The sequence below is a fragment of the Heteronotia binoei genome, chromosome 1, assembly GCF_032191835.1.
Source record: "Heteronotia binoei isolate CCM8104 ecotype False Entrance Well chromosome 1, APGP_CSIRO_Hbin_v1, whole genome shotgun sequence".
NCBI lineage: Eukaryota > Metazoa > Chordata > Lepidosauria > Squamata > Gekkonidae > Heteronotia > Heteronotia binoei.
This window is the reverse complement of record NC_083223.1, coordinates 175,306,524-175,327,337: the sequence shown is the minus strand read 5'-3', so window position 1 is coordinate 175,327,337 and position 20,814 is coordinate 175,306,524. Positions and strand designations below refer to the sequence as shown.

Here is a 20,814-nt window from a genome sequence, read left to right as displayed (position 1 = left end):
TCTGGATAGGAATTGATTCTGATAACTCCCCGTTGACTCTTACCTTCACCGTTTGGTATGAATATATTGACTGTACTGCCCTCAGAAAATTCTCGCCACATTCCATTCCCTTCAGTTGCAATATCATAAATTGCCAATGCACATTATCAAAGGCCTTCTCTGCATCCAAAGTTATTAATACAACTTGTAGGATGGGCTTCATAATATTCCATTAGATTACAAATTGTTCTCACATTGTCTTTCAAATATCCTGCCTGGTCTTGATGTATAACCACTGATAAAACTTTTTTAAAGTGTTGTGTAAGAATTGAGGCAAAAATTTTATAGTCCACATTCAGCAATGAGATTGGTCTAAAATTTCTTATATCTTTCAAGTTCGCACTCTCTTTTGGAATTAAGGATATTGTTGCTTCTTGCCACGATTTTGGAACTTCAGCTTCTTTTTGGACCGCTTCTATTAAATGTTTAAATGGTATCAATAAGCAATGTTTTATAAAACTCTGCAGGTAGCCCATCTGGTCCAGGTGATTTAGTATTCTTTTAATTCGCTAGGGCTTCCATCCTGTAGGTATCTGTAGATATTATTGAGAGTGTGAAACCAGAGTCCACCTCCATTTCGCAGGGAATGCCTTCAATGTTGACGGTCACCTTAATTTTTTTTTTGGGCTGAGCTGGATTTTTTGCACTGCTGAGCAGGAGCATAGTGAAACTGCATTGCACCCTTCAAACTCGTAGTGACCAGAGTGGGTTTCTGGTTGGCGAGGTGATGACAGCCATGCATTAGTCCTGGAGCTGTGACAGCAGTGAGCAATGTGTCCATATCTCCCACAATCTCGGCAGTGAGCATCACGGAATTTGCAGTTCTTTCAAAGATGTGAGCCCCCGCAGCTGGCACATGGGTTTTCAAGTTTCGCCGTATGCTGCCTTTGCTTGGGTGCCTCTGCTTTGGTACAGTGGACGTTGTTGTCCTCATAATCAGAGTTCTTGCTCAAGCTCTCTCTGCACAGTTTTTGGTTTGGTAGCTAGAGCAGGATTTTGTGCCTTCCGAACCTCATGTGTTGACTGGTCGGGAGCTTCAGCAGCGATGGCTTCCTCATAGGCTGTTTTGAAACCTAAGTCCTTTTTGCAAACAGCCAACATTGAAGTTTCTCATCTTTGAGACCACAGACTAGCCTATCACACAGTGCTTCTTTGAGATTAGTGAATTCACACTGGCATGCTGCCTTCCTTAAAACGGTGATGTAGTCGATGATCATTTCAGAAGGCGCCTGGTTGCATTTGTAGAAAGTGTGGTAGCATACTATTCTCAACAGCCGTGGTGTGAAATGGTTGCATAGTTTAGTTTTGATGGTCTCGAACGACGCAGTGTCAAGCTTGGCTGATGCAATGAGAGCCCTTGCTGTGTCAAATGTGGAGCGGCCACACACACTCAGGAACATAGCTTTCATCTTTGCTGTGTTGGTAATGTCAGGTAGTACTGGAAATGTGCTATATAGGAGTCCCAGGAGTCACTGGATGCATTGAACAGATCAAACTGGATCTTCGTGGCCGTGCTGCGTCTCACTCTGGAACAGTGATAGCTGAGGTTTGGAGGCATCACATCCAGGTCCTGACTGACCACCGGAACCTGGTCCAGGTCTAGGTCCTGACTGACCACTGGAACCTGGAACATCTACAGACTGCTCAATGCCTCATCCAGCATCAGATCCGGTGGTCCCTCTTCTTTTCCCAGTTTGACTTCCGGATCACTTACATCCCACAGAACCAGAACTGGAAAGCAGAAGCCCTCTCCTGAAAACAGGAGTATGCTGCGCCTCTCATGGAGGAGACCCCAACTGGGCTCATCCTTGCACCCTCAGTCTTCGCTGCTACCACGACTTGCCTGACCTTGGTGGCAGACCAGGTCAGCCAGGCCCAAGATCCCTGGGCTCAGCAACGCCTCCTGAAAGTGCAAGATGGTCTGGCCGGGGACCTCTCTACCCGCCAAGGTCTCCTCCTGCACTGTGGGTGCCTATACATGCCTCTGGGGCCCATTTGGGCTGACGTGCTCCATGACTCTCCTCCTGCGGGGCACTTCAGCCAACACAAGACCCTACACCTGCTCACACAATAGTTCCTTGCTGGCAGCGTTTCAGCTCTGTGATTTCAGCAGTGATTCAGCTAGCACGGACCTCGGGGTTGCCTACCCAAGTGACCGGCTTAGTGTTCAGCTCCATTCCTGGGGTTGCATACCCAGACAAGAGAGCTCCATGGCGCAGAGTGGTAAAGCTGCAGTCCTGCAGTCGAGCTCTCTGCTCACAACCTGAGTTCAATCCCAGTGGAAGCTGGGTTCAGGTAGCCAGCTCAATGTTGACTCAGTCTTCCATCCTTCTGAGATCGGTAAAATGAGTACCCAGCTTGCTGGGGGTGAGGTGTAGATGACTGGGGAAGGCAGTGGCAAACTACCCCGTAAAAGTCTGCCATGAAAACGTTGTGAAAGCAAATCACCTCAGAGTCGGAAACGACTGGTGCTTGCACAGGGGACTACCTTTACCAATACCCGGACAAATCCCATCCTCATCGCCAGTGTAAAATAGTGAGTTTAGCCGTGGGTAAGATGCAGCTCGATTTTATTTCAAACCAGGACTGGGGAAAACAGGCAAACAAACAAGGAATATATACACAAAACCCCACCCAAAACACACCCATTCGGTTGGTGGGAAACTGCTCTATTGGTCTTTCCAGAATCATATATTTTGCATATTACAGTTACATGCCCGGAGCTCTGATTGGCCGGTTCACAGGGAATGGCCAATCAGAACATAGGCATTAAGATCCTGGAGGGCAGAAGCAAGGACTATGTACAATACATAATAGAAAGCAACTTTAAATGCATTATCTAAGCCACCAGCTGGCTTGGAGAAGAGACTAATGCCTTCTCCAAGCCAGCCAACAGGGTGGTGGGGGCTTTGACCACCACACAATGTGTGTGAAAGAGCCACATGTGGCTCCTGAGCTGCAGTTTGGCCACCCCTGATCTATATCTTATGGCTAATAACCACTGATGGACCTCTGCCCCATATGTTTATTCAATTCCTTCTTGAAGCTTATGCTTGTTGTTGCCACTACTTCCTATGGCAGTGAATTCCATGTGTTAATTACTATTTGGGTGAAGAAGTACTTCCGTTTATCTGTTTTAAGCCTAGTGCTCATTAATTTCATTGAGTTCCCATGAGTTCTTGTATTCTGAGAAAGGGAGAAAAGTACTTCTTTCTATATGTTCATCCCTTACATAATTTTGTAAACCTCTGTCATGTCACCCTTCAGTTGTCACTCCATGCTAAAAAGTCCTAACCTCTTTAACCTTCCTTCATAAAGAAGGTGTTCCATCTCCTTAATCATTTTAGTTGTCCTTTTCTGCACCTTTCCCAATGTTATAATATCTTTTTTGAGGTACAATGTCCAGAACTGTACACAGTATTCCAAATGAATTCCAAAGAGATATGGAGTGCATGCTTTTTTGAGTGTGAGAAGGTCCTAAATACTTCTTCACAGTTACAGAATCCTTCCTCACTTAGTCTTGGCAAATGACTTAGAATGTCTGGCTACCCATCCATTGTTCACAGCCTTCTGCTTTGTTATTTGAAGACTTTTCTTTAAGAATGTTTTAGCTGCTTTTCTGCATCTACATCTGTTTATACCCAGTTACAAGAACACCACGTCAATTTATTCTGATTTCTTGTTTGGAAGTGGTTCAGTGTAGCCTTGCATATTCTCAATGACTTTAACAATTGCTTCTCAGGAATTTCCCTTTCTTTTTCTATACCAGTCACATCAAAGACATTATGGGTATACTAGCATACATTCATAACCATTTTAAGGAGGGAACCCCAAACATAAGCCCAATAACCTGAGTCCAAACATATATTTATACTTCAAAAATCAACCCAAAAGGACAAGACACAATAAAATTAAATATCATTTTTCAGAATAGTATTATGTCATGCATTTAATACATGCATTTAATATGTATTCTTGAGGACTCATACCAAACATTTGAATGCAGGTGCTTAATAGTTCATCCAGCGTTGCAGCCTTCCCCAGTGTACTCGACCCCATCATCCTCTAACTGTCATCAAAAGAGAGAATGTGCTTCCACCACACTAAAGGAGAACGGCAGCAGGGGCCCCATCAGATAACTGTCAATTGCCTTCTCTGCTACACTTCACCAGAAATCTGGGAGAAAGAAAGAAAAGGAATGGATTTCAGCTTCATATCTGGGCCAAACTTTTACAGTTCTGCTAATCTTTTTTAAAAATGAAATTTCCATTCACTATACCCCCAACACTATATAAGAAAGTGTATACATGCCTATTCCAGTAAACATTAATGACATTGTTCATTCCTTCTGTTCAAGGAAGGGATGTACATAGCTTGGAGGGAAAAATACTTGCCCAACTCATTTTATTAGGCTAAGAATGTGGAACTGTTTATCCTTGCCTCTGGCTTCCCTTGCTCACTTTGCTTTGACCCTTGTCTTAAATTTTAGACAGTAAGGAAGCTGTCCTCTTGTATTCTGCAAAGCACCATACTCATTGATGGCAGCACATAAATAAATATCTATATAAAATAAAAGCATGGACATACTATTCACTTTGAAAGAACAACTGGTGCTTGGACAATGTTTTCATCCCTTACATTTAAGTAAATATTTAATTTAAAATACGTATATCCCTCCTTTTCATTCAAAAGGATTTGCAACGTAGCTTAATATCAGCATTAAACATTATATACAGCACAATGAAGTAACAATATAATTACGAAGTTAATTAAGGATGTAGAGGCAATAACAAGTACTCTGCTATGTTGAATGACCTCTGAAATAGCAAGATCTTAATGTGCTAACTGAAATCCATTGAGAACCCCAAGCGAGCTTCCCTCAGGAGGGCAATCTATAAACCAGGTATGACCACCAAGAAGGCCCCATGTAACCACTAACCACCCACCCACCCAAATGTGGGGGAATGCAGCACAGCAGGACTTCTGAAATGGATTTTAAAAAGCAGGTCACACACATAATATTTTACATCTTTCACTGTGTACCAAAATTCATTGTACAGGTAGAACTGCAAATTAATATTTTCATTAACTTGCTGTTCAGATTCGTCAGTAAGAAATGTAGTTCTTCTCCATAGCATCCATACAATGTACTACAAGTTTACAGAAGGTATCTTTACAAATCCCCATCTTGTCTCTGTAGTCCTTGCTTCCCCTGAAAAGGTACTCCTGATTCCTTCCCCCCTCATACTGCTAAATTAAAAATATGGTGGTGATAAGGCAATGAAGCCAGGAGGTTGGTGGAAGGTGGTTGAAAGAACAATTTTGATGTGGGTGGGGGAGTAGGTGTCAAGGGGTGGCAAACAAGCAGCAAGCGGCTGCAGGGAAATCCGATGAAGTCATTATGCTCTTGGATTTTCTTCAACTTTGAACTGGGGGGAAAAACTTGCCATAAAAGTGCTCTCAGAAAACACAGGGGGAAAAACAAACAGAAAGCATAGTGACAATGAAAAGGGAGGAAAATGCGTGCAGAAAGGAAAAAAAACCTGATGGACAAGTAAGCTGAAAGCAATGGAAAACACATCGGTGAGGCCTTACTCACGTGGGTGTAATAAGGATTAAACAGAAGATAATTTTATATGCTACTCTCGGCTCCTTGGAGCAAGAGTAGGATAAATGTGTTAGATTCTTGAGGAGAGACCACAGATCACTGCTAGAGAATGGATTTTGCACATAAAATGTCTTGGGCTCAGTTCTGGCCACCTGTGCAATTAAAAGCATCTCCAAAAACAAAAGGAAAAAACCCCTTCCCTTCTGAAGCCTTGGAGAGTTGCTAACAAATGGAGTAGACGATAGTATGTTGGATGCCTCAGTTTCTAGTTGTTGGTAGTGAATAAAGCTTCTTATGAACCTGATATGGCTTACAAGGATGCTGCTATTCTTTCCAAACCCTTGTAGAATTGTTTTTGGGCAGCAGTTCTACTTCTGCAAAAGAGTAGAGGCAGGAGGAATTTTTTCATTATTTCATTGATGCAAAACACTCATATAGATGGAATCAGAACACAAATTCTTCTCATGCATTCCAAAATTACAGGACAGTAAAGTTTGTTTTCTACAAGTAACCTTTTACAAATCTGCAGGTGTCAAGTGATTGCTGAAGAAAATTATATTACAAGACTTCCTGCAGATGCTCTGATTTTGGTGAAGGGAAAGAGTTCAGAACTGGACATTCATTTAGAGATTTCTATGGAAAATTCAACTGTTAATTCATTTATAATTATTTTCTGCTGTTTTTCTTAGGAGGAACATGGAAAATATGTCCTTGAAAGATATGGTGTGTGCAGGGCTTTGTTTTTTTGTAACAGAAACTCCTTTGCATATTAGGCCACACACCGCTGATGTAGCCAATCCTCCTGGAGCTTACAGTAAGCCCTGTGTTTAGAGCCCTGTAAACTCTTGGAGGATTGGCTACATCAGGGGTGTGTGGCCTAATATGCATAGGTGTTCCTGCTATAAAAAAAGCCCTGCAAAGGAATTTAGAGTGGGAAACTGGCAGGTGGAAAGAGGATTAAATAAAAACTTGTTTTCTCTTAGCAGGAACACGGGAGAAATCTTTGGGGAGAAAAGCAGAATATAAATAAATGAATAAAGTAAAGAATTATGCTTGTCCAGATGAGGTGTCCATAATCCCCTATCCCATAACTGAACAATGGACTGGACACAGTATTTTGAAATACAGGCTTAATGTGTTGAAGCTTTTCATGGCATGGAAGTAGGTGCCTGTGTGAACTATGGCGTCATAGTGTAAATAGCAATGTTACTAAGAACAATGGAAGCTCTTGTGTGGCTTTGCCATACGTACTGTAGCTTGAATAATGGACAAATGTGATTTCCTTGCAATCAATGATCTAGCAGGGAATGGGGAAATGTTGCCTTGCCTGTGCACAACTGCCACCACTGCGCATTACTACTGCAGACAAAAGGCTTTGTGTAGAAAGAAAGGCCCTGAGAAAGGCATATCTGAGGTATACAGCAGTCTACTATAATATGAAATCTTTGCTCTCCACTCTCCATTTTCACCTTTCTGTGATCTGAGTTGTCATAGATGTGGCACTGTAATAAAAGTGAAAGGCCCTTAGGGTGGTTCTTTTTTTAAATAGTGGACAGAGTTGTATATCCCTTGTCACAGCCACTAGTAGGGCCACCAAAGTGCAAACACCTGAATGTACTGGGGAAAAAATCTGAACGGAAAACTAATTACCTTTTCATCCACTACTCAAATAGAACCAGGGTGAAGGGGTAATGATAGTAAGAAGTTGAAAAAGATAAGCATCTAAATACGTAAGCAAATTCCAAGGGTTGGTAATCATTGGAAACTTGGTGACTATTACAAGATAGCTCCCCCCACACACACTCTAGCTTTCCCTTGCTTATGCACAGTAGAATGCACAGTTCACAAAATATGGCATTTGTCTCTTTCCTTTTTATTCATCAAAAATCAGCACCCTTCATCTTCCTGTCAAAAATAACAGCTCTTGAAACTGGTCATGCTGTTTCAAGTGAATTCTTTTCTGAAGTACAGTGCTAACGGTTAAGCTGAAATACTATAAAGGCGTTACACTTTAACCTACTTCATAATAGAACAGAGAAAGAAAAACACCTGGGGGGCTCAGATTCAAGACAAAACACAATTCCTGTACCTTTGACCATTCTGTAGATAGAAAAACTTCATTGGGTGCCCCTTCTCCTGCTTAGCAATCTTATAAATGAAAGCAGATGCACCTACCAAAAATCTTGTTTCTGCACACCTCTTAAAGACAAGGAATTCCTGTTCTGGACTGAACCTGGAAAATTGCATCAGAGGATCAGGCAAGCCAGTTCTCTTTTTGATTGTTTTTCTATCTTAAAGCCAGAATGCCAAAAAAAAAAAAAGGGTCCTTGTTTTATTTCTATCAGTAAACCACACTAATAATGGGTCCTGTAAAAGATTGCTGTTTCAGGCATTGCATCAGGAGGGGAGTAAACAACGTTTCAATCATAAGGTCTTTTATAAAGAGAAACCAGGAAAGCATTTGTGACTTTAAGGGGAAAACCCCCCACAAACACATACCCAGCCCAACAACAACAGGGAAAATAACTTACTGTACTTGATTCTGCCGAGGTATTGGACACAAACATCTCCCTTCTTTGTCCAGCTGCCAAGTGCTAAAGCATAAACGAGCAGCTGTTTCCTTTGAGCTGGGGTTGTGTGTCTTAACTAGTCACATGCCCCTTCTGATAAATTTCTCTGTTGTGCCAGGAGGTCAGACTCTGAAGATCATTATTCCCCCTTATTTAAAAAGAAAACAGAATTCTTTTCTTAGCATCAGCCTGAGCAGAGGCATTTGACTGGAGCAGGGTTGACGGTCCACAATTGTGACAATCACTGTTATTTTAAATCATCTGTGGTAGTAATAAAACAAAATGCAACAGCCTTGTCAGAGGGCAGGGCTACAAAAGATGGAAAGTTAAATATTCTACTGTAGTTTAACTTGCATGTTTTGTTTTTACTAGTATTACAGTACTCTTGCACCATTGGCTGGGCAGCAGTCAAATTCAGGAGGACCATGCTGGGTGATCTCCACTCTTAGGATCAGTTGCACCACAACATGTTTTATGTGGATTTTTTTGGCTGCCTTTGCTGTGAAATTGGGTTGAGTATGTCCTCAGTGCCATGGAATGGGAACCTGGGGTTCTCTATGCATACCTGCACACTTTCAATGGAATGAGACATTCACACATCTTTTTCCACTGGGAGACACATAAACCATGTCAACATAGAAGAGTTCTGTATTTCCTGTTCCTCAGTTTAGGGCAAAACTGGAAGTTCAGGGAATGCTTATCCTTAAATCTCAGAATTAACCAAGTGGAAATAACTAGCATTATAGCATTGGAGAAAGTCCAGAAAAGGGCATCTAGAATGATTAAAGGGCTGGAACACTTTCCCTATGAAGAAAGATCGAAACGCTTGGGGCTCTTTAGCTTGGAGAAATGTTGCCTGCAGGGTGACATGATAGAGGTTTACAAGATAATGCATGGGATGGAGAAAGTAGAGAAAGAAGTACTTTTCTCCCTTTCTCACAATACAAGAACTCGTGGGCATTCGATGAAATTGCTGAGCAGACAGGTTAAAACGGATAAAAGGAAGTACTTCTTCACCCAAAGGATGATTAACATGTGGAATTCACTGCCACAGGAGGTCGTGGCGGCCACAAGCATAGCCACCTTCAAGAGGGGGTTAGATAAAAATATGGAGCAGAGGTCCATCAGTGGCTATTAGCCACAGTGTGTATATGTATATGTATATATATATAATTTTTTTTGGCCACTGTGTGACACAGAGTATTGGACTGGATGGGCCATTGGCCTGATCTAACATGGCTTCTCTTATGTTCTTAACTGTAAGATTGAATTGGTTTATTAGGGTTTGTAGAATCTTTCGGGATCAAGTGCCGTGTTCTACTGGAGAAAGTTTTCCTTCCAGACGTTTCATTCTCAGCTGCGGAGAACATCCTCAGTGGCGTTGCAGCCGGAGCAGGCGCTCAGACCTTCTTGGCTGCTGTGCATTGAGTGGGGCCAGGGCTGCTGGAGAGCTGCTATTTCTAGGCTGGAGGGGGTGTGATGAAAGGGCAATTAGTTTGTGGATGTGCCCATTGTTTGGTGGGGCTTCCTGGAAGGGTAGTGATAAGGAAACTGGCTGTTGAATGTGACCATTGTTCCATGTTAATTGCTGGGAGGGTTGGAAGGGGTTGGAAGATAAGGAAGATGGTTGTTGACTGTGCTGATTGTTCTGTGGAATTTGCTGGTTGTTCTGAGACTTTCTGCAATTTATAGTCTGTAGGATGTTTTGCAGAGCTGGGTACCAAGATTGGTGGATGAAAATGCCTTCGTCCTTTCTGTTAAAATTGTGCTGGTGTTTGTAAATCTCAATAGCTTCTCTGTTCAGGCGGGTATGATAATGTGAGACCGTAGAAAGGACTTCAGTTTTTTCAAAGTGGATGACGTGGTCTCCTTCTTGAAGTGCATGTTCAGCTACAGCTGATTTTTCTGGCTGAAACAAGCGACAGTGTCTCTTATGTTTGGTGAGATGGGTGTTGATACTGCGTTGGGTAGTGCCAATGTAGACTGCACCACAGGAGCAGGGTATTTTGTAGACTCCAGGGGTTGAAAGTGGATCTCTCATATCTTTGGCCGAGCGCAGCATGTGGCGGATCTGTTGTGTGGCTCTCCAGCCTAGAAATAGCAGCTCTCCAGAAGCCCTGGCCCCACTCAATGCACAGCAGCCAAGAAGGTCTGAGCGCCTGCTCCGGCTGCAACGCCACTGAGGATGTTCTCCGCAGCTGAGAACGAAACGTCTGGAAGGAAAACTTTCTCCAGTAGAACACGGCACTTAATCCCGAAAGATTCTACAAACCCTAATGATGTTACCAGCCGTGAAAACCTGAAATCTTTGAATTGGTTTACTTGGCAAATTAATCAATAGGGCTTATAACTGAGGGCAAAATGTTGGTTTCAGTGTGTTACTGTAATAGGGAGTGAAGCTATTGGTCTAAAGTACATAACAGAATGAAAAGCAAATGGCAAAAGAGATTTACCTCTTCATACAATGAGAGGTAGCTTTTCTTTATTGAACTGACACCAGTTTCTTAATAGGCATTTATACTGAGGGCTTGATAATACAAAATATATATTTAAACTGATCAGTAAGATGATCAATCAATCAGTAAGATGATCAATCTGTCCAGGATTTCCTTTTGCCTTATTTTTTTCACTGCCATTGATGAGCCATTGGTTTGCTTACACCACTTTTACACCATTCATACAATTTTATGCTATTTATATGCAAATAATGCAAAAATAACACTGGAAAATGCATTGATTTTACTAGGAAATATTCAATATGGTGAAGAGAATCTGGTGTGAAAATAGACTCAAATATTTGTTTCTCGCACACGAAAAACAAAATTGGAATAGGAATATCTGACCCAAACCACCAAATTTTGGAATTCAGTTTCATGCTTTGTTTGGGGTGGATTTGATGCTTTTTGGCATATGAACAGACATTCCACTGAAGAATTAGAGTAGCTAAAAACAACAGAAAGAAGAGATGAATGAGCACAGGGAGTACAACATGGGATAAATCTGAGAGCATGCAATTATACATCAACTTAATTTTTGTTGGAAAGGCACATTTAATTAAAATTAAAACCTTGTCTATCCCCCATAAATCTGGGACAGCATAGAACTAAAACAATTGAAATTAAATGCAGTTTATTCTCAGTAGAACAGTCCATAAAGCTCAGAGGCTTGTTAGACTTTCTCAGCTGTGTTCATTCAATACAAGTGTTGAGTAAACTACAATGCAGATATAACACAACCAAAAAAACCTCAATAAAATAAAATTGAAACATGCCAGAAGCCAGTCATAGAATTCATAAAACAGTTTTCCATCTAAAAATCCCTATATGTCCACACACAAAAAAATGTCTCATATTAATTCAGACCATTGGTCCATATAACCCAACTAGGGTTGCCAACTCTGCATTGAGAAATTCCTGGAAATTTTTGGGTTGTTTCCAGTATTAGTATGTTTTTACTAATATTCTATGACTACTAGCCTTGTTCAGTGCTATTAGTTTGGGTATGGAGCCCGAGGAGGGTGGAGTTTGGGGCTTAGCAGGTATGTGACAGCCACAGAATCCACACTATGAAGCTGCCTTCTTCACCAAAGGAACTAGAGAAAACCTCTGTAGTCTAGAGATCAGTTGCAATTCAGGTAGAACTTCAGGCCCCAGGGTCTTAGCAGGGTCTCAGCAAAAAAAGTCTTTCCCAATCCCCAGAGATATTTAAACTAGAGTTGTCAAGGATTAAACTGGAACCTTCTGTACACCAAGCCATGTGCTCTACTGCTGTACAATTCTCCTCCTATGTGGACTAAGGAGTTATGCCAAAGACGTCACTGAAAGAGTTTGGGATTTAGGAAGAGAGATGGGATCATCACAGGTATTCTGGGTAGTTCCAGGCTCAAGGGACTGTGAGGAAACTGGGCAGAAACACTTAATAGAGCAGAAGATATTAGCAAAGAGTTGTAGAGCTGATGACAGAGATATAACAGAGCTGAAAGAGAGCCGAAAGATACATTTGTGCAAAAATTGGTGTAGGATGCAGAAGGGAAGAAAACCTGTGCAGGAATTTGAAGAAAGGTGTCCCATGTACTAAAGGAGGAGCAATATAAACAATTTGACAGGGAAATTTTGGGTAGATCATAGAAGCAAGACAACTGAGGCACAACAAGGGCTGGCTAGAAAGATGAAGGCATAATAATGAACACAGAACATAACCAGAGCATGAACCATTAACTTTTAGCTAAAGGGACAGTGAAAAAGGAAGGGATATTTCCAGAAGCAGCATGATTTGATGACTGAATATGAGGAGCAAAGGAGGAATCTAAGAAAAAGGAATAGCTTCATGATGACTTTCAACAGGGCAAGTGACAATGGTGTTAATACAGATGGGGATAATTTGAGAAGAACGTTTTGGAGAATAGATATTTAAACATGCTGATATATTTTAATAATGTGATATATTTATAATAAACTAGGAATCAGGTCTTTTGTGAGAAAAAATACAATGGGTTCTAGAAAGAGGCTCTGAGTGCTGTCCACCCTTGCTGCCTTCCCACCCACCCAAGTGAAGGCATTTACTCCCCCCCCCCACACACACCTCAAGGAGAGTCAATCACTGCCGTCTGGAGACCAGTTGTAATTCTGAGTGATCTCCAGCTCTCACCTGGAGATTGGCAACAATGGTTCTACAGGAGGAAATGGCTGGTTTGGAGGGAAGACTGGCATCTATGACATTGCACTTGTCTGAGGTCCCTCCTCTCCTCGAACTCATCCTTTCCAGGATCCACCCCTCAAACCTCCAGGAACTTGCCAGCCTGGAGTTGGCAACTGCTAAGTCACACTGGCTGCCATAGGGGGCTGCTGCTGAATAGGAACAAGCAGCCAGGCCTAGTTAAGTTATGCCAGTCAGGTGGCATCAAGTCACCCTGAGGGTGCTGCCAGGCCTAGGGTAGTCAACCTCCAGGTAGAGCCTGAAGATCTCCTAGTATCATTTCAGACAACGGATCTCTCTTCCCCTGGAGAAAATAACTGCTTTGGAGGGCGGACTCTATAGCATTCTATTTAGTGAGGCCTCTCCCTTTACAGACAGAAGCAACATTGGTTGCCTAGCAGCAGCCTCTGGCTAGCACTTTCCCTAGTGGGCCATTCCTTGTATGTCCTGGGATGAGGCTGAGGGGAGGAGGGAGGGAGTGACAGGAAAGTGGTGGCCACCATGGCCTCTGAGGAAATGCTTCTGGCGGGGCCAGACCTTGCTGCCTAGTTGTATTACCTCCTCCAGTCCCTGTCTCTTCTTCATCATTTTCTCAACGCTGCTGTCTGCTTTCTCTTTTGAATGCCACAGAGAATGGGTAAGCAACAGCAAGCAGGAGAGAGGAGTGGGCCCAACCAATGGCATGCAAGTTCTCTTGAGTGTCGGTTGATGGGCCAATTGCTGATGGAGTGCACACCACAGTCAATGGGAACACTGGATTTGGCCAATTCCATTAGGGAATTAGTATCTATGATGAAGATGCTACTAGATAAAGAACTGTTCAGAGGCATAATGGAGGGATGAATTGATGGATGGCAGGAGAGAAAATGACTGAAGCATTTATCATATTTTTATCACCATATGTCTCCAGTGAGTTCAGTTCAGCAGCAATGGGCTATTTCATTTTGTTCCCTCAGCAGCCTTCTGAAGCAAATTAAGCTGAGGTTTCATGGCTAAAGCAGGAATTTTAACCTAGGTTACCCCCACATCCCTAATGTGGCTCTATTCTACAGAGTAGTCTGCAGTGTGTTATCATTTATATCCAACTCCTCAGTGAGGCTGCTGTGCCAGAATTGCAACATATTATATAAGTCCTCATACATGCTGACTGTTATGAAACCACATAACATCAGGTGCCAATACCTCAGCACAGGTCAAGGATGAAGAGTCCTAGAATCTGCTCTGATCATCTTTATTGCTGGTGCTAGGAGAGAAAAGCATTCATCTTCTTAACTGTCCAATGAAATTTGAAGAAATCCTCCCGGAGTCCATATTATTTTGGATGAAATGAGTATCCCAAGAAGCTATGCTGGGCTGGATTCATTTTTTTTAAAAAATGGAAATCACTAATTGATTAACAGTCCTATAAACTGATCTATTGGCATAGCATATAAAAGACATTGCTGTATTGTGGAGTATGCAGATTAGGCCTGGGCTCCCCACCCTGTGTTATAGGGTGTTTTAGAGACTTCAAATCACCTGCCACTGTTCCGCTTTAATTATTTTTGTTTTACATTTAACCATTTCAATTTGGGGGGGAGGGGGGTGTCTCTGATCAGAGGGCAGCCGGAATACCAGTGCTTAGTTAAATGTATACAATTGCTTGGAAATCGTGTCAACACTGCAAAAACGATACAAATTTAAATTGCTAGATGAGGCAAGCAATGATATGTAAAAATTTCAAGTGCTGCTAGTTCTCATGCAAATTACTGCACCTTGTGGTGGCTTTTGGAGGAGTCTTTGAAAACGCATGAAAACTTCTACAATACCAGTTTGAAATGCCTGTAGAGAAAAGACCAGATCAAAACTAGTGTGGAGAAAAACGTTGCAGCAGCAGCTCGGAAACTCATCTCACCGAAACAAATGTAGATGCTTCAGGCAGCAACGATGCAAAACAGTTGTGAGAACATTAGGTAATGTAAAAGGTGAGTTTCTAAAGCGGTGATAGAGAGTCAGTGTAAAAACACCCATAGTCACAGTTGGGCTGTTCAGTTCCCATGCATGCAGTGACTGATTCAGACAGTGACTGAGGAGTGCATGGAGTCATACCACTACAACCACTTTTCTGACCTGATATTTGGCCCAAGGACAGTATGCTATTTGCTGATGGAAGGAGCACCCTGTGGAAATACAGTATATGACTCTCCAGTGCTCCTTTTAGTCCTTTTGGCACCAAGTGGTCTAAGATTAGCTCAAGAGCCTCTCCCAGGCCCCCTTTCCACATCACAGCCTCTCCCAGGCCCCCCTTCCACTGGGGAATGAATGAGAAATAATCCAATCAGGCACAATCACCCATTTTTTGACAGGAAGGAAAAATGCAAAAACCACAATTTTGTCCTTAATCCCTGCAGCACTCCTCATTCAGGGAAATCTCCAGAGGACCAGGTGATGTGGCAGGGATGCCTGGGGTGCACTCTCATTTCTTGATTGGGGGGTGGGGGCTGGAGGATGCAACTGAGTGTGGCTCTGTTTCCTCCACTGCTGTAAGATCCTTTTCTCACTGGGATCTGGGCAAGTACTGGCAGAGATCCTGTGCCAGGATGTGGGCCACAGCAGATGCACAATCAAGCCAGTGCTGGTGATGTGCATTAGGGAAATGGCACAAGGAGAAACAGTTGCCTCCTCCAGCAATATTGTCTCAATCTGATCTGGGGGTAGCACAGCTGCTTTAAGATTAAAAAAAAATCCTAGAGTCTGGGCCTGTTTTTCATATATCATGTAAAATCAGATGTCAGAACAATACCCGAAGCTTCCATTGCCAAGTTGCCACCTTCCTCTGCCCTCAACAATTCTATCAGCTGCTCAACAGAACTGGAGGGGGGGAGCTGTAGAAGAAGCTATACATGGACTCTGTAATTTCTCATGCAGCAATGTGTGAGAAAAAGACCCCTAATTTCAGAACATTGTGGTCACCCGTTTGGTTGCCAGGTTGCCTGGAGACTCAGCTTGCACACATCTGCCAGGAGAGTGTGGGTTTTGTCTACCAGAATGAAGGGACTTATGTGTGAGTACTAACAGCCACAACGTTGCAGCAACACTCCACGTCTCTGGAGGAGTGCTAACCAGGAGAACAGATGGGTTTCCAGTTGCTCCGTGTGCTCACCATCTCGGCCGTTGCAGCAGAAGTTGTGCTGCCAGGAACTGTCCAGGCAAGCGGTTTCCAGCCTTGACTATAGAACCCATATAGGAAGGCTAACATCACCAGCAGCTATCTTCCTGCAGTGCCAGACTCCATTACAGCGAAGCGAGAGGCTCACGTACTCAACAGATGGCACCTATGCATAAGGCCATCAAGCTTATCTTAGGTGTGGATCCTGCCAGACTAAGCCTTTGTCCAACGGAACCCAAGACAAAGACTGGTGCCAGCAGAGGGATGAAGAAGAGGAAGAACATCTTCACCTAGATTAGTGCAGAAAATCATTTCTAGAACATGCCACAGAAGGAACTGCTCTTCACTGCTCTTCACTCCCCACTTCCATGAACAGTGAGAAATTTCAGAGGAAGCACTACCAGATTTGGTTTCCTTTGGATGAGAAAGAATGCTCTGAATACTTATGATGTGTTGGTAATATTTGTTTTATACATAACTGTTTAGGTAGACCACAGATGGAAATTAAGAGGCAAGGCAGCAGATTTGCTACCACACACCAGATCCCCAGAAATTAACGAAGATGCCATAACCTTCACCCCACTAAAAGATATGCTAATGCTCTCTGTGTTGTTCCAATCTTCATATCACAACATCCTTGTATTTGTTAGGGAATGGAACAAGGATTTTGAGTTCAGATGCACAAAGGCCCTTTTTTGCTTGTGACAACAGCACACAGGAAGAAGCAGTTTCATCTTCTCCATGCATGCATGCACGTGCACACACGCATACACAGAGACAAAGTTTCACTTCCCCAAACCATCCTGCGGAACTGCTACTGGTTCCATTGTGAAAATAATGTGTAGTCAGTCACATAAGTAAAGTGACTTGCAACAGAACCAATAGCAGATGTGAGGATGTGAAAACAGAGCAGGAGGAAGGCTGAAGCTGCTTCTTCCTGTATGCCATGGTGACAAACAGAAAAAGAATGGGAGTCTGCTGTCCTATGTGGATCCACATGAAATCACATTAAGCTGCCTTATGCTAACTCAGACTATTGGCCATCAAGACTGGCTTCTATGACTAGCAGCTATTCTCCAGGGCTTCAGGAAGAAGCATTCAATGCCACCTCTCACCCAATCTTTTTATCTGGAGATGCTGGAGGCTGAACCTGGGACTTTCTGCAGGCAAAGCAGATGCTCCACCACTAAGCCACAGCCCCTGAATAATTAGTTATTATGATGAGGCACAGTGACTCATAACTCACTGTTTTCTTGCTATGTAACATTGAATTCACCCAAGAGATGGCCTTTGAACCTTGTTGTAACGACCTTCCTGATAGTCATCTTCTTCTTTCCAGAATCTGTAACGGCATCCTTTTAAAGTGCCTGAATCAGACTCACTAGACTTTTAGCACTTTTAGTTGGTGCGCTTTGTGCTAAAATACCTCAGGAGGTTCCCAGAATAAATATCTTCATCTGACTTTTTTTTTAAAAGTCCCACATACAGGCTTCAGTTATAATAGCACACTTAATTTAGACAGCTGTAATGGTGCTACTCTGAATTCACAGCTAGACTGCACATTGCCTTTTTATCTCAGGGATCTGTGTGCTTATGAAGCTATTGAGTAAATGGATCTCCCATATAGCTAAACAGAGGGGACAATTCTGGGCATGCATCCCTTTGTTTGACATCATGTATGTTTTAAAGCAGGGGTCCCCAACATGGTGCCTGCAACAGCTTTCCTGGTGCCCTTCAAATGTTTTTAGAAAGTGGGTGCAGCTTTTGACCAGCACTGGAGGTTGAATTGGCTGTGCAGATTTTAAAAATGTTGCTTTGGCAGCAGCTGACACTACAACACAAGGATTTTCACTGTGCCAGCCATTTTGTGGCTGGCTCTGCTTCCTGTAGCAACTGTTTTGTGCCAGTCATTTTGTGGCTGGACCTACCACACTATGTCAGAATTTCAAAGATGTTCCCAGGCCTAAGCAAAATAATTTTCATGCAAATTGCTTATCCAAGAGATTTAAACAATTCTCTCAAACTTTTAACCCGATTCCATTTTAAAAAGATCAAACAGGTTATTTTTAAAATTTAAAAGTACTAAATCAACAGCGATGACATGCAGGACCAGATCTACATGTTTTTTGAGGGGGGGGGGCAAAATTAAGAAATGACGCCCTCTTAAGGGTCCATTCTATCTTATGGCCCATAGAATAGAATGGACTCCATACCCAATTTGGAGGGTCCCCCCTCTGGTGGCGCCCGGGGCAACTGCCCCCCTGCTCCCCCCTAGATCCGACTTAGATGACATGTTTATTCATGTGTATGAATGACTGGGGAAACAGTCCCCAGGAGTTTCTCTTGCACAAATCTATTTTCAGTGAATGAGAATTGCTGAAGAGCATGGCTCCTGGACAGATGAAGAAGAAGAAGATATTGGATTTATATCCGAAGAGTCTCAGAGTGGCTCACAATCTCCTTTACCTTCCTCCCCCACAACAGACACCCTGTGAGATGGGTGGGGCTGAGAGGGCTCTCACAGCAGCTGCCCTTTCAAGGACAACTTCTGCCAGAGCTATGGCTAACCGAAGGCCATTCCAGCAGGTGCAAGTGGAGAAGTGGGGAATCAAACCCGGTTCTCCCAAATAAGAGTCTGCACACTTAGCCAACTACACCACACTGGCTCTCAATAAGAGGAACTGGTCCAAAAACATTATTGTGAGTTTACACAACTTCCATTCCATTCAATAAGGTTTATATTGAGGGTGTGTCTGATATGTTGTCTTTAAGAGATTCTTATTTACTGACTTCTTTTTTAAACTGTGGAACGAGGCCAAGCAAACACCAACTGTTCATTCAGTCTCCATGTGACTTGCAGAGGAAAAGATCTTGACGATTTTTAAAATAATAGTCCCTCAAATACTCAAGTTTCACCAGGTTTTTGCTGCTGTATGCTTTTTCAAATATAAGGGCAGTTGTCATTTGTGTTGATCTCCCTCACTGGAGCACAGCTGAGGTATAGCTGGGCAAGCGGCAGCTCATCATGTAAGGGAGTGAATAAAAGCCACTCCAGTATCACCAGGCAGGTCATTTTAAAAATATCCAAATGTGATTAAGATGCCAGCTATAAATAAACCAGTTGCTCTCACATTAAGTGGCTGTGCTTAAAGGCATCTGAAGAACATGATGAAAAGTAGAACTTTCTGTAGATATGGCTGCCTGGAACAGTAAATTCATGAAAAATCTGCAAGCATTGTGTGCGGTGTGTCTGGTGACCAAGCCCGAATTCTACATAAGGATGGAGACTTTAACTTGAGGGGATGTTGTTTTGCCAACTTAGACATCTCAATTCATTTATCTGCCATTTCTTAACTGAAACCCCAATCCACACGATTAAAAACATACAGGTGATATATTGTATTAATTGCTTTCCTTTGGTGAAGGAGTATGCAGATTATGGATTAAACATAGACATTTTAACCAGAGTCCTTGTACATTCGCTGTCTAATGAAGATTCCTATATTCAAAATCTTGCCCAGATATTTAGCAATGGGATTCCCATGAAATATATGATTTTATAAGGCTCCTGTTATCAGCACAGTCATATTTTCATTGTTTCATCATAAATCACTCTACAGTGTGAAAAGAGCCAGTGCCTTCAGTTGGCACCTGAAATGCCAAAGATCCTTTCAGTCCATCAATGTAAGAGCCCATTCTGTTAGGGTTCTATGGGGATCCCCTTTAAAGGAAGGTAAATGAGGATATGTTATCTTACTTGGTCCTAGTCATTAAAAGTTCAAGCTTTCCTGTCATTCTTCCTTCTTGTTTGATTAATTCACTAGTTAATTAGAGATGACACCTCTTTAATCCATTATTTGCTTGAGTTTAATTTTAGAAGAAGAAGAAGACTGCAGATTTATACCCTGCCTTTCTCTCTGAATAAGTCTCAAAATGGTTTACAATCTCCTTTATCTTCTTCCCCCACAACAGACACCTTATGAGGTGGGTGGGACTGAGAGAGCTCTCACAGCAGCTGCCCTTTCAAGGACGACCTCTATGAGAGCTATGGCTGACCCAACACCATTCCAGCAGGAGCAAGTGGAGAAGTGGGGAATCAAACATGGTTCTCCCAGATAAGAGTCCACACACTTAACCACTACACCAAACTGGTAATAATTAGTAATATTACAGCGTACCTGACAGTTACCTCTAGTTTTATGTTTTAAAGTTGCACAACTTGGTTTGTAATTAGACCTCACTGTATAAGGGTAGCAGGGAAGGATTAAACTTCACACACCACAGTGCTTGATCTAGATCACACGCCTCATGGCTGCAGTTCACCTTAAAAATGCTGGACAGATGCAATCATAGATCTCCAAGCAGAAAAGAATAGAAGAAACTCACGGCTATAATTACTGACAAAATTAATATGAATATATTGAATAGTAAAATTGCAAGCCTTAAATGGTGTACAAAACAGCAATATACACAATCAAAAATTCACAAAGTGCAATGCACACACTAATTAATCACACATTCCCATCAAAACTTGACTTGTGAAAATACTGCAAAAGCGGTCCAACAATATATTCAATATAGCACCAAAGTCCACTGTAAATTCATATAAAGGGCATAACCCTCTTTCATGAGTTGATGGAAACTGGTGTAGAGCAAACACCCCTCTATTTCTGATAATGGGGCCGCAGGCTGGAGTTGGCTGTTTCACTGTGTGAGCTTCGTTTGATGTTCAGATTGGGGTATGGAAGCTATAA

General features: G+C 42.5%; 1 protein-coding gene across 1 annotated transcript in view; it reads right to left on the bottom strand.

Moving 5' to 3' along the window:
- The window catches only part of RASGRP3 (RAS guanyl releasing protein 3), a 75,618-nt gene that overhangs the window by 42,537 nt on the left and 12,267 nt on the right, over positions 1 to 20,814 (bottom strand). The window contains exon 2 of the mRNA XM_060244376.1: positions 4,029 to 4,215. Within this exon, the coding sequence (XP_060100359.1) occupies positions 4,029 to 4,101 (73 nt within the window). The 5' untranslated portion in view covers positions 4,102 to 4,215. The remainder of the gene's footprint in view (positions 1 to 4,028; positions 4,216 to 20,814) is intronic.